The sequence below is a fragment of the Pristis pectinata genome, chromosome 30 (genome assembly GCF_009764475.1).
Source record: "Pristis pectinata isolate sPriPec2 chromosome 30, sPriPec2.1.pri, whole genome shotgun sequence".
Classification (NCBI taxonomy): domain Eukaryota; kingdom Metazoa; phylum Chordata; class Chondrichthyes; order Rhinopristiformes; family Pristidae; genus Pristis; species Pristis pectinata.
The window spans coordinates 3,417,921-3,430,672 of record NC_067434.1 but is presented as its reverse complement, the minus strand read 5'-3'; the positions used below and the strand labels follow the sequence as shown (position 1 = coordinate 3,430,672).

The 12,752-nt window shown below is 45.8% G+C and overlaps 1 protein-coding gene across 1 annotated transcript in view; it reads left to right on the top strand.

Moving 5' to 3' along the window:
- The window catches only part of alox5a (arachidonate 5-lipoxygenase a), a 64,821-nt gene that overhangs the window by 39,219 nt on the left and 12,850 nt on the right, over window positions 1-12,752 (top strand). The window contains exons 5-7 of the mRNA XM_052041656.1: window positions 84-190; window positions 2,677-2,849; window positions 8,846-8,992. Coding sequence (XP_051897616.1) covers window positions 84-190; window positions 2,677-2,849; window positions 8,846-8,992 — 427 coding nt within the window. The remainder of the gene's footprint in view (window positions 1-83; window positions 191-2,676; window positions 2,850-8,845; window positions 8,993-12,752) is intronic.

Below are 12,752 nucleotides of genomic sequence, written 5' to 3'. Positions count from 1 at the left end.
TATTTCTCCTACCTCTGTCAGGTAGAAGGACAGAAATTTTATATTATGTAGGCTTCTAATTAAAAGCTAATTTGTCTCTCTAGGATGGAGAATCTGTACGTGAATCGGTTCATGCACATGTTTCAATCTTCATGGAGTGATTTTGCTGATTTTGAGAAGATCTTTGTCAGAATTAGCAATACAATTTCAGGTGAGTTACGTTCTCTGTACTTCATTCTGTACAATATTCAACACTCATGTGGAATATTGACCAGGAAATCCTTCCACTGCTAACCAGAGGAGCAACACACTGGATTACTTTGAGAGGAATGTAGTTAGGCCCTCTCACCTGAGCTTTTTATATGAAGTCATAGCATGGTACAGCATAGAAACAAGCCCTTCAGCCCATCACGTAGATGCTGACCTTCATGCCCATTTGCCTGTGGTGCTGTATCCTTCTATGCCTTGCTTATATATGGGCTGTTCAAAATAAACATTGTAATTGTATCTGATTCTACCACTGATTGTATCCCTGATTTGTTTTCTCCTTTAAGTATTCAATGTCCATTTCCTTTTGAAGGCTGCTCTTCAATCTGTATCCACCACACTCTCACAGACAATGGTCTGTGACAGAACCAATCCTGACCTTGGTTCTGGAGGCAATGGAAGTTGAACAGTTGATTAGGCCCACTTTATAGGTTGGCTCCTGCAGATTAATTCAACAGGCAGTGTCATCGCACCAATCCTCTTCTCAGTCTCCTGGTATACTTCACTTCATGTCCAACCAGTTCCCGATTTAGTGATCTCCAGGAGGGGCAGAACCTGTTCAAACGTTGTCCCCCACTTCCCGGAACCTAGATCACTTCAACCTCAAACCGCAAATTACAGGTTGTGTACCGCTTGTGTAGGTGTGCACTCACCCACACTTCAAACCATCTGAGTCTTCCACTAAAGTATAGAAGATGTCTCTTACACTCAACCTCTGGGAGACCAAGATCCTCCTTGTTGTCATAGCACAATATTGCCCCTCGCCAACAACTGAGAGCCACATCAAGATCCTGGACAATGCGGATTGAGATGACATCAATGACACGGTCCACCATCACCTCCAGTCCAGTTCAATAACACAGGCAACCAAGGAAAATGAATATCAATACCTCAACCCTGGCACCAAGTTTATGATCTACCAGTCTATAGTGATCCTCACCCTCCAGTACACTAAAGAAGCTCCACCACTGGCTCCAGATCAGCTGGTCGGACAGATCCAACACCGCCACCGTCTCCCAGGTGAACACCTCCAGCTTTGAGCCCTGGCCAGCATCAACCAGCTTTCACAGCACGCCTGTCCTCAGACTCCAAAAGTAAGCACTCTACACCAAGCTGTCACACCAGGAGATTCCAGAGACAGAGGAAATGCTTCAAGGATGTTCTCAAAGCCCTCTCAAAGGAATGAGAAGGAAGGAAGCTCTTGGGAACCCTTGATCAAGCCATCAGAGGGGCATTGGGAAAGCAGCAAGCCCATCAGGTCTTTCTTGCAGAATGTGAAGGCCAAGTGCAAACAGTGGAGGCAGTAAACACCAATACAAAGGTCCACCTGTCACACCTGCAACATGGGACACTTTAGCCACCTCAGAACCATAGTGGAGCAAGTGATCCATGATCCCCAGGGGCTGAGAATTCCTAACGAATTGTTCTGTGAATACTTTCCTCATGTCACCTGAAACCTATGCCCTCTGTTTGTTGATCCAGCAGTCACCAGAAACAGCTTTTTGTTATTTATCTAAGCCCTTCACCTCCAACAAATCACCTCTCCACTTTCTCTGCTCTAATGAGAACAATCCCAGCCCATCCCTGGAGTCATTGTCTGCTCCCAGTGGTGCTCAGACTTGGGCCTGGATCTCCCAGCTGGAGCAGAACTGTTTTACTGAGTGTTTAGTTTAACTGATGACTGTTCTGAATTTACGTTTGTGAATCCCAGGGTCCTTATGCATTGTGAACCTCTCCTCCCACCATCAAATCTCTCTCTGCACTCCCCACAATGTTCCATTTCATCTGCATGTTCTCTGCTTTGTACATATATGCATCATTCCAGACCTGTTAGCATTGAGTTTCATTACCACCTCCCTCCCTGCTTACTACTCGACCTCCTGCTTGCAGGTCTCAAAGTTATGGCCATTGCTGAAGTACTGGGGGCTGGAGTATGGGCGTGTTAGGAACTGGACCATTCAGCCCTGACCCACACACCTTAGAAAGGATGTGTTGCCCCCGGGAGGGATGTGGTCCTGATTAACCCCCCAGACTGACAGCAAGGCTTGAGGGCCAGTTACATGGACAGGCTGCCACAGCTTGTTTGAAGAATATCCTGAGGCAGATAAAATGTTGAAAAGGTTCAAGTTTGCACTGAAACTCCAGAAGGGGACAGTATCTTAAAATTAGTGAAACAGGAGTGAAGGCTGGAAGGAGGTTTGCACACATCAGGTAGTAGAACTTTGGAAATCTCCCCTCAAATACCAATGATGATGGGGTCCAGTTGGAGCTTTGAAGAGAGATGGATGGATTATTCTTAGTTAGGAATGTCAAGTGATGTAGAACAAAGACAGATGAACAGAGCTCCGACAACACTGCATTCAGTGAACTCAGGAGGAAAGTGTTGAAGCAATGAATTAATAACATGTACTTCTATTGTGCCACTTACAGAATATGTCATGCAGCACTGGCAGGAGGACTTCATGTTCGGTTACCAGTTCCTCAATGGGTGCAATCCTGTCGTTTTTGAGAAGTGCAACAAGCTCCCTGACAAGTTTCCAGTCACAAACGACATGGTGGAAATCTGCCTGGAACGGCAACTCACTCTAGAGGAAGAGATTAAGGTAAAATAAAAGTCACTGGGACACTGCAGTGCGACTAACCACAGACTCCACCCTGCTTATTGGGTCAATGGTCACACCCTCCCTGCTGGACTCAGGCGTGATAATGCCATTAAATGTCCAAGGCAGGTGATCAGACCTCGTTGGAGATGATCATTACCTGGCACTGTTGTGGCATGAATGTTGTTTAGCTGTTACTGGTGGAAAGAAGGTCAGTGAAGTATCTGAAGATAGTTGAGCCAAGATCATTGCTCTGATGAACTCCCACAGTGCCATCCTGGGGCTGGGGTGATGAAGGTCTCGTGGAACGAGCTTGGGATTTCAAGTACACGATTAACTGGAGTAGCTGGATGGTGCTCCTTGGAATAAGGGAGGTTGAGGGGAGATTTGATAGAGGTATACAAGATCACATCAGGTTTATGTAGATTCATAGGTCACGCAGCATGGGAACAGGTCCTACAGCCCAACTAGACCATGCCAACTTAGCTAGTCCCATTTGCCCGTGTTTGGCCCATAACCTTCTAAACCTTTCTAATCCATGTCTTTTAAGAGTTGTTATTGTACCTGCCTCAACCACTTCCTCTGGCAGCTCATTCCACATACATACCACCCTTTGTGTAAAAAAAAAAGTTGCCCCTCAAGTTCCTATTCAATCTCTCCCCTCTCACCTTAAATCTATGCCTAGTTCTTGATTCCCCAACACTGAGAAAAAGACTGCATATTCACCCTATCTATGCCCCTCTCGATTTTAACCATAGAACAATACAGCACAATACACCTCTATAAGATTACCCCTCATTCTCCTACACTCTGATGAAAACAGTCCCAACTTGCTCAACCTCTCCCTATAACTCAGTATCTCAAGTCCTGGTAACATCCTCGTGAATATCTTCTGCACTTTTTCCAGTTTAATAACATCTTTCCAATAGCAGGGCGACCAAAACTGAACACAATACTCCGTGAGGCCTCACCAGTGTCCTGTACAACAGCACCATGACCTTCCAACTTTTATTCTTAATGCCCTGACTAATGAAGGCCACCGTGCCAAAAGCCTCCTTCACCACCCTGTCTCCCTGTGATGCCACTTTCTGGGAACCATGTACCTGAACCATGTGCCTGTTCTACAACAGTCCCCAGCCCCCTTACTGTTCACTGTGAAAGTCCTACCTGGATTTGACTTTCCAAAATGCAACACCTCACATTTATCTGAATTAAACTCCATTTGCCATTCCTTAGCCCACTTACCCAGCTGATCAAGATCCCTCTAATTTTTGATAACCTTTTTCACTGTCCACTATACCACCTCTTTTAGGTGTCATCTGCAAACTTACTAACCATGCCTTGTACATTCTTACCCAAATGATTGCTATAGATGGCAGTAGCAATGAGCCCAGCACTGACCCCTGAGGCACACCACTAGTCACGGGCCTCCAGTCCAAAAAACAACCTTCCACCATTGCCCCCTGCTTCCTACCATCAAGCCAATTGTGTATGCAATTAGCCAGCTCTCCCTGGATCCCATGTGGTCTAACCTTCCAGAGCAGCCTACCATGTGGAACCTTAAGGGCCTTACTGAAGTCCATATAAACCATGTCTACTGCCCTGCCCTCAACTTTCTTGGTCACATCAAAAAACTTGACTAAGTTCATAAGACATGCTCTCCCACCCATGAAGCCATGCTGACTACCCCTAAGCAACCCCTGTTTTTCCAGATTCACGTACATATCATCCCTGGGAATCCTCTTCAGTAACTTACCTACCACAAACGTTAGACTTACTGGTCTATAGTTCCCAGGTGTTTCTTTGCCGCCCTTCTTAAATAAAGGCACAACATTCACTAAATTCCAGTCTACTGGCAGCTCACTCTTGGCTAATGAGGATGCAAATATTTCAACCAGGGCTCCCACATTTTCTTCTCTAGCCTCCCACAGTGTTCTTGGATATACCTGGTCAGGCACTGGAGATTTATCTACCTTCATATCTTTGAAGACATCCAGCACCTCCTCTACTATAATGCAGACTATCCCCAAGACCCCTTCATTTACTTTTCCTAGTTCTGAAGTCTTTATGTCTTTCTCCACAGTAAAAACAGGAGAAATATTCATTAAGGACCTCACCCATCTCCTGTGGTTCCACGTAAAGGCGCCCACTTTGGTCTTTGAGGGGCCCACTCTAGTAACTCCTTTTCCCTTAATATAAAATCTCTTCGGATTTTCCTTAATGTTCTCTGCAAGTTATCTCATGCCCCCTCTTTTTGCCCTCCTAATTTCCTTCTGCATCCCTTATACTCCTCCAGGTATTCGGTTGATCCCAGCTGCCTGTACACTTGACCCCGTGCCACCTCCTTTTTCTTGGCCAGGGCCTCAATATCCCTCGTCATCCAGGGTTCCCTACCCCTGCCAGCCTTGCCCTTCACCCTAACAGGAACATGTAGACCTTGAGCTCTTGCTACCTCATCTTTAAAAGACTCCAACTTGCCAGAGGTCCCTTTGCTTACAAACAACCTACTCCAATCAATCTCTGCAAGCTCCTGTCTCATACCATCAAAATTCACTTTGCCCCAATTTAAAACTTGAACCTGTAGATCAGATCTGTCCCTTTCCATAACTAGTTTAAAACTAATAGAACTATGGTCACTGGTCCCAAAGTGCTCCCCCACTGTCACTTCAGTCAGTTACCCTGCCCTATTACCCAAGAGTAGGTTGAGCTTTGCCCTCTCCCTATAGAAGGGACTTTTATATTGCCCAAGGAAACTTTCCTGAACGCACTTAACAAATTCTACCCCATCTAAGCCCTTAACATTATGGCAATCCCAGTTTATGTTGGGAAAGTTAAAATCTCCTACCATGACAACCCTATTATGTTTGCAACTCTCCACAATCTCAGAGTCATAGATTAATAGAGCACAGAAACAGGCCCTTCAGCCCAGCATCCTCCCTCCTAGTCCCAGTTGCCCACATGCACTCCATAACCCTCCAAGCCCCTCCCCTCCATGTACCTATCCAAGTGCCTCTTAAATGTTGCAATTGTACTCAACTCAACCACTTCCTCTGGCAGCTCGTTCCAGGGACTCACCACCCTCTGTGTAAATAAGTTACCTCTCAGGTCTCTTAAATCTCTCCCCTCTTATCTTGTATCTGTGCCATCTAGTTTTGGACTCCCAACCCTGGGGAAAAAGACTATGACCACCCACCTTATCCATACCCATCATGATTTTTATAAACTTCTGTGAGGTCCCCCCGCATTCTCCCTTGCTCTGAGGAATAAAGATCCAGTGTGAACAACCTCTCCCTGTAACTCAGGCCCTCCAGTCCGGGCAGCATCCTCGTAAATCTCTTCTGCACCATCTCCAGCTTGACAACGTCTTTCCTATAACAGGGTGACCAAATCTGTACACAATATCCAAGTGCAGCCTCACCAATGACTTATGTAACTGCAACATAATGTCCCTGTTCTTGAACTCAATGCCCTGACTGATGAAGGCCAGCGTGCTAAACGCCTTCTTCACCACCCTGTCTACTTGCGCAGCTGTTTTCAGTGACCTGTGCACTTGTATTCCCAGCTCCCTTTGTTCCACAACACTCATCAGTGCCCTGCCGTTCACTGTATAGGTCCTACCCTGGTTTGACTGTCCAAAATGCATCACCTCTCACTTACTAAGTAGAAATCCATTTGCCATTCCTCAGCCCATCTCCCTTACTGATCAAGATCTCTTTGCAATTCACTGTAACCTGCTTCACTATCAACAAGACCCCCTAATTTAGTATCATCAGCAAACTTGCTAATCATGCCATGTACATTCATATCCAAATCATTTACATTATTTGGATTATCATTATCTCTCTGCATATTTGTTTCCCTAATTCCCGTTGACTATTAGGGAGCCTACAGTACAATCCCAATAAGGTGACCAGCCCCTTCCTATTTCTCAGCTCCACCCATAAAGCCTCACTGGACGATCCCTCAGTAATGTCATCTCGGACCACTGCCATGTTCTCCTTCATCAGAAATGCAACTCCCCTCCTCTCTTTCCTCCACCTCTATCCCACGTACAGCACCTGTACCCTAGAACATCTAGCTGCCAGATGAATGCCACATTCATCTAGATTCCAGCATCTGCAATCCTTTGGTTCTCATTGAGCTGCCGGTCCTTTCCCTCCCTCAGCCAGTAATGACTATGATATCCCAGTCCCACGTAGCTATCCATGCCGAGTCCATCCACCTCACCTGTCAGGCCTCTTGCATTGAAATAAATGCAATGTAATCCAATGGGCTTCCCTGGTCCCCTGCTGTTCTCCTGCCTGTCGTACCTATTCAACTTGCTGTCACTGACTTCTGCACCACTTCCCAGCCTTTCATTTGCCTCCCTACTGCTTGGGATTTTCCACCCCACCTCCCCGCCAAACTAATTCAAATCCACCCTAGTAGCGCTAGCAAATCTGCCTGCCAGGATATTAGTCCCCCTCCAGTTCAGATGGAACCCTACCCTCTTGTACAGGTCACCTCTGCCTCAGAAGAGATCCTAATGGTTCAAAAATTTGAATCCTAACCCCTGCACCAACTTTTCAGCCTCACATTCACCTGCCATCTCCTCCTATTCTTACCCTCACTAGCACGTGGCACTGGAAGTAATCCAGAGATTACTACGTTTGAGATCCTGCTTTTTAACTTCTTCCCTAAATCCCTATATTCACTCTGCAGGACCTCATCCCTTTCTCTGCCTATGTCCTTTATGCCAACGTGCTCAACAACTTCTGGCTGCTCCCCCTCCCCCTTGAGAATATTCTGCAGCCACCGAGACATCCTGAACCCTAGCACCAGGGAGGCAGCACATCATTCGGGATTCCCTTTTGTGGCCACAGAATCTCCTGTCTGTCCCCCTAACTATCGAGTTCCCTATCACTAGGGTCCTGTCTGCCTTCACCCTTCTCCACTGAGCCTCAGGACCAGTCCTGGTGCCACAGACCTGGCTACTGTTGCCTTCTCCTGAATGGTCACCACCTCCACCACCCCCCCACCCCCACAACAGTATCCAAAAAAGTGCACTTGTTTTTGAGGGGAATGTCTACAGAGGAATCCTACGCTCTCTGTAGACTCTATTTTCCTCTCCTGGTGGTCACCCAGTTATTTTCTGCCTGTACTTTACGTGCGACCACATTGCTGAAACTCCTTTCTATGATATTCTCAGCATCTAGTTCCAACTCCAGTTCCAACTCCTTCACGTGGTCAGTCAGAAGCTGCAGCTGGAGACACTTCCCACAGATGTAGTCCTCAGGGACACTGGAACCCTCCCTGATCTCCTGCATTCTGCAGGAAGACGATGCCACTGCCCCAACCGCCATCCTGACTGATCTAAGACTAAAATGGAAAATTTAAAGAACCTTACCTGCACCTCTGCTCAGCCTCCTCTCACCAAAGCCTCACAAGCCAAAGCCTCTTCACTTACCATGCAAACACTGGCCACTTTCACCAATGGCTGTTCTGCTAGAGCCTGTTTTCCTTTTATTGATGATGTGTCTCACAATTAGCCAATCAGAAATGCCTTCCAGAAAGGCTCTTTTAGCCAATCAGAATGGCTCTTCTTTAAAAAGTCCCACTGCTGCTCCTCCTCCTGGTTCTTAGGCCCTCACATTGAGCACAATAATGGCCCTTTTTGGGTTAGAAGAAGGAAAATGGGCCCATTGAAAGATCATTCGATGACGAGAGACTGAGATTTATCATAATGGGCAAAATATACTGGAAGATATCTGAGAAAATATAGTTTCTGCGCAAAGTGGTTCTGAGGTGGGATTTAGTGCCTGCTGGAGAGATGAAACCAGACTCATTCAGGGCTTTTGAGTGGGAGTTGAATCAGCACAGGAGGGAAGTAATTTGCAGGACCATGGGCAGGATTGCTCTATGGAGAAGAAGAATACATATGGTTGGCCATGTAACCAACCTCTCTCCCACCCTGATTCTGTTATTCTCTGATTTCCTTGTGTTTTTTTGTCATGGGATAGGAAGGTAACATTTACCTGGCGGACTATAAGATCATGGAGGGAGTTCCTGCCAACAGCACTGACCCCTGCACCACACAGTACCTGTCAGCACCCATCTGCCTGCTGTACAACAATTCGAAGAACAAGCTGGTACCCATTGCAATCCAGGTAATCCAGGAGCAGAAGGCAACATTGTGGAACTGCAGAGGTTGGGCAGACACAGCCAATGATGAATTGATGCCGGGCTTTCAGTGTCTGTGTATTAATCTGGTGAGCCAAAGGTGGTAAATGATGCAGCTGAAAGGTGGTGTGAAAGAGGCATTCAGGGCCAGGCCCCACATTGTTGGAGAATGGTAAAGGAATCATTGAACCTACAGCTCAATAAAGTCCATTTGACCCATTATACTTCCACCAGCTTTTTGATAGAGCTCTCCAACTTGTCTCACTGCACTGGCCCTTTCGCCATTGTCCTGAAAAGTTCTCTCTTTATCTCATGTGTTTATCCAGTCCCACTTTGGAACTTACTATTGAACCTGCTTTCCCGAGCCATACAATGCATTCAAGATCAGAGCAACTCCCTCCTCCTCAGGTGTCTGTCTCTCTTGCCAGTTATCTTCAATTATGCCTCAGTTTACCAACCATTGGAAATAACTTCCCCCTATTTACTCCCAAAATTTTGACCACCTCTGTTAAATCTCTTCTGGGTTTCCTTCGCCAAAGATCAGAACTCACTTTCTCATCTCCCTACGTTACCGAAACCCCTCATCTCTGACACCGTGCTAATACATCTCCCCACCCTCTGCAGGGCCTTGACATTGTCTCTTGTGTGGTGTCCACTACTTGGATGTCATGCTCCAGTTGGTTCCTAAGCAATGATTTCTAAAGATTTAGAATTGTTAGAGTGGTTCATGTACATTTGGGGAGGAGAAAGGTAAGAGTTTACACCTTTTCGATAGACTGGATGGACGTACTAAGATTACAACAGGGAAAGATAGAGAAAGAAAGGGAGACAGAAAAAGGGTTTGGTTTTATGCAGCACCATTTACGGTGCAAGAATGATACAAAGTGCTTTACAGTCCATACTCTTACAAGTATGGTCACTTCTATCAGACAGAGAATGTGGCAGTCAGTTTACAAACACTATTTTTATGGTGGATATTTCCTCTAAGGACAGAGTGGTTTTAATGGAGAATTTTAGCTTCTATTTGGATTGGGACAAGCTGACAAGTAGTTGTCTGAAATGTATGAATTTCCAGAGTTGTATACAACATCTGAGAGATCTGATAAAGGTACAACATTTATGAGAGTGGTAGACATTAAGAAACTTCTCCCCATGGCAGTTGGTGTCTAAGATCAGAGAGCATCGGTGTAATGTGAGGAGTAAGGGGATCTGAGGAAGAATTTTTTCACCCAGAGAGTGGTTGGAATTTGAAATGCACTGGCTGAGAGAGTGGTGGAGGCTGAGACAGTGGTGGAGGCAGAGACACTCACAACATTTGAGAAGAATGGGGAGAACAAAATTGGGATTACTGTAGGATTAGTGTAAATGGATGGTTGATGGGAGGCACAGACTTGATGGGCTGAAGGGCCTGTTTCTATGACCGCCTTTGACTGTCTAAGCACCTTCCAAACCCATGACCCCTACCAGCTAGAAGCAAAAGCATTAGGGAACATCACCGCCTGGAAGTTGCCCTCTGAGCCACACACCATCCTGACTTGGAAATATATCGCTGTTCCTTCACCTTCGCTTGGTCAAAATCCTGGAACTCCCTCCCTAACAGCACTGGGGCACACCCACACCTCACGGACTGCACGGTTCAAGATGGTAGCTCTCCACCGCCTTCTCAAGGGTAACTAGGGCAATTAAATGTTGGCTCAGCCCTTGAATGAATATATTAAAAATAAGAATCTAGATGAGGACTTGAATCACCAAGGCATAGTAGGTTACAAGCCAAGTGACGGTAAACAAGATTAGTATAGATGGGTATGTGGTGGTCAGCATGGACGTGGTGGGCCTGTATGGATCTAATATGTTTCAGAGAGATTACCTTAGACTCAGTGGAGTGTAATCACTGCTATTTTTAACAGTGGAACAGTGCTTGAATATTTACGCAGTAGTGATGGGAATTGATTGAGTTGAATGTAAAGTTCAAAAGGGAGGAGGTACAGAGCAGCCGTGAGGATTCCATAACAAAAGCAGAAAGTGCTGGAAGGACTCAGCAGGTCAGGCAGCATCAGTGGGAAGAGAAACAGAGTCAACGTTCGGATAAGGGTGTTTTAAATTGTAGAGGGGGAGAGAACAGAGGAGATTTACCAGGATGCTGCCTGGATTAGAGAGTCTGCATTATGAGAAGAGACTAAGGGAGCTGGGGCTTTACTCTTTGGAGAGGAGGAGGATGAGAGGAGACATGATAGAGGTGTACAAAATATTAAGAGGAATAGATAGAGTGGACAGCCAGCGCCTCTTTCCCAGGGCACCAATGCTCAATATGAGAGGGCATGGCTTTAAAGTAATGGGTGGGAAGTTCAAGGGAGATATCAGAGGGAGGTTTTTTAGCCAGAGAGTGGTTGGGGCATGGAATGCGCTGCCTGGGGTGGTGGTGGAGGCAGGTACATTGGTCAAATTCTAGAGATTGCTAGATACACATATGGAGGAATTTAAAATAGAGGGATATGTGGGAGGAAGGGGTTAGATAGTTTTTAGGCGAGGTTTACATGTTGGCACAACATTGTGGGCCGAAGGGCCTGTATTGTGCTGTACTGTTCTATGATTCTATAACTCTTATGACTGTTACCTGGACAACTTTGGTCTGCAGACTATGAAGAGACATCAGATGCCTGTCTTCTCAATTCACCAGTTTTGATGAAGTGTGCTTGACCAAAACCATCGAATTTGTTTCTCCCTTCACTGATTGGGCCAGATCTGCTGAGTGATCCCAGCATTTTCTCTTTTTATTTTGGATTTCCAGCATCTGCAGTGTTTTACTCCAGTTGCTAAGATTCTGGAGATGGGTAAGACTGACTTCAATAGAATGAGGCAGAGCTGTTCACAATAAACTGAGCAAACCTGACTGTGGTAAAATGACAGGAAATCTCTGGGCTGCATTCAAAGAATCTAGTGAGAACCAGCTTCTGCCCACAAGGGGAAGACGAGGAAGTAAGAACCAATGTTAGGCACACAGGAAGGCAGAAACCAGCACAGATTCTGGCAACTGGGAGAGATACAACAGCGGAAGATGACAAAGTGTAATACAGCTGCAGAGAGTGTGAACGATAAACTAAGAATAAATAAATCAGTACAAGGGGAAGATGGCCAACAGCAATGTGAGGCCTCCTAAAGAGAAGTAAAATTAGAAATGAAAATAAGGAGGGGAAAGAAATGCCAAATGATGGTTTTGTGATGTTACTTCCTGTGGGGGGAAACATGCCAAACAACTCTAGGAAGTGAATACTGACAGGAGCTCATTGTAGTTAACATAAATCAATAAAGAGTACTGAACAAAGGCAGTGTGACAAGCCTCCAGAACTGGATCATTTCCATACTAGATTTTCAGGGGCGGTATGGCATAGATCAGTAAAATCGTTAGTGGTAGAGATCATTATGAAGAGGTGCAGGAATTCATCCAAATGGTTTATGGGTTCTGGGCTTTATAACTAAAGCACTGAACTGCAAAAGGTTCAAAGTTACTCTGAAACTATACAACTGACAGAGCACAGGGATCAGACTGTGAACAGATTGGGCCACCACTCCTCAGAAGTGCCTTGCCGTGACTGCAGCACGGATTTTGGAAGATTCGCACTGCAGGGAGAGATTGTCCAATGGACTTTCCTTGTTTAAGGGATTATTTGATTGACATTTGCAGGAAATACGGAGGAAGCAGTCCCAGTGGGCAGCCGGATACGATGAGGTCTTTCACGAGACTGTTAG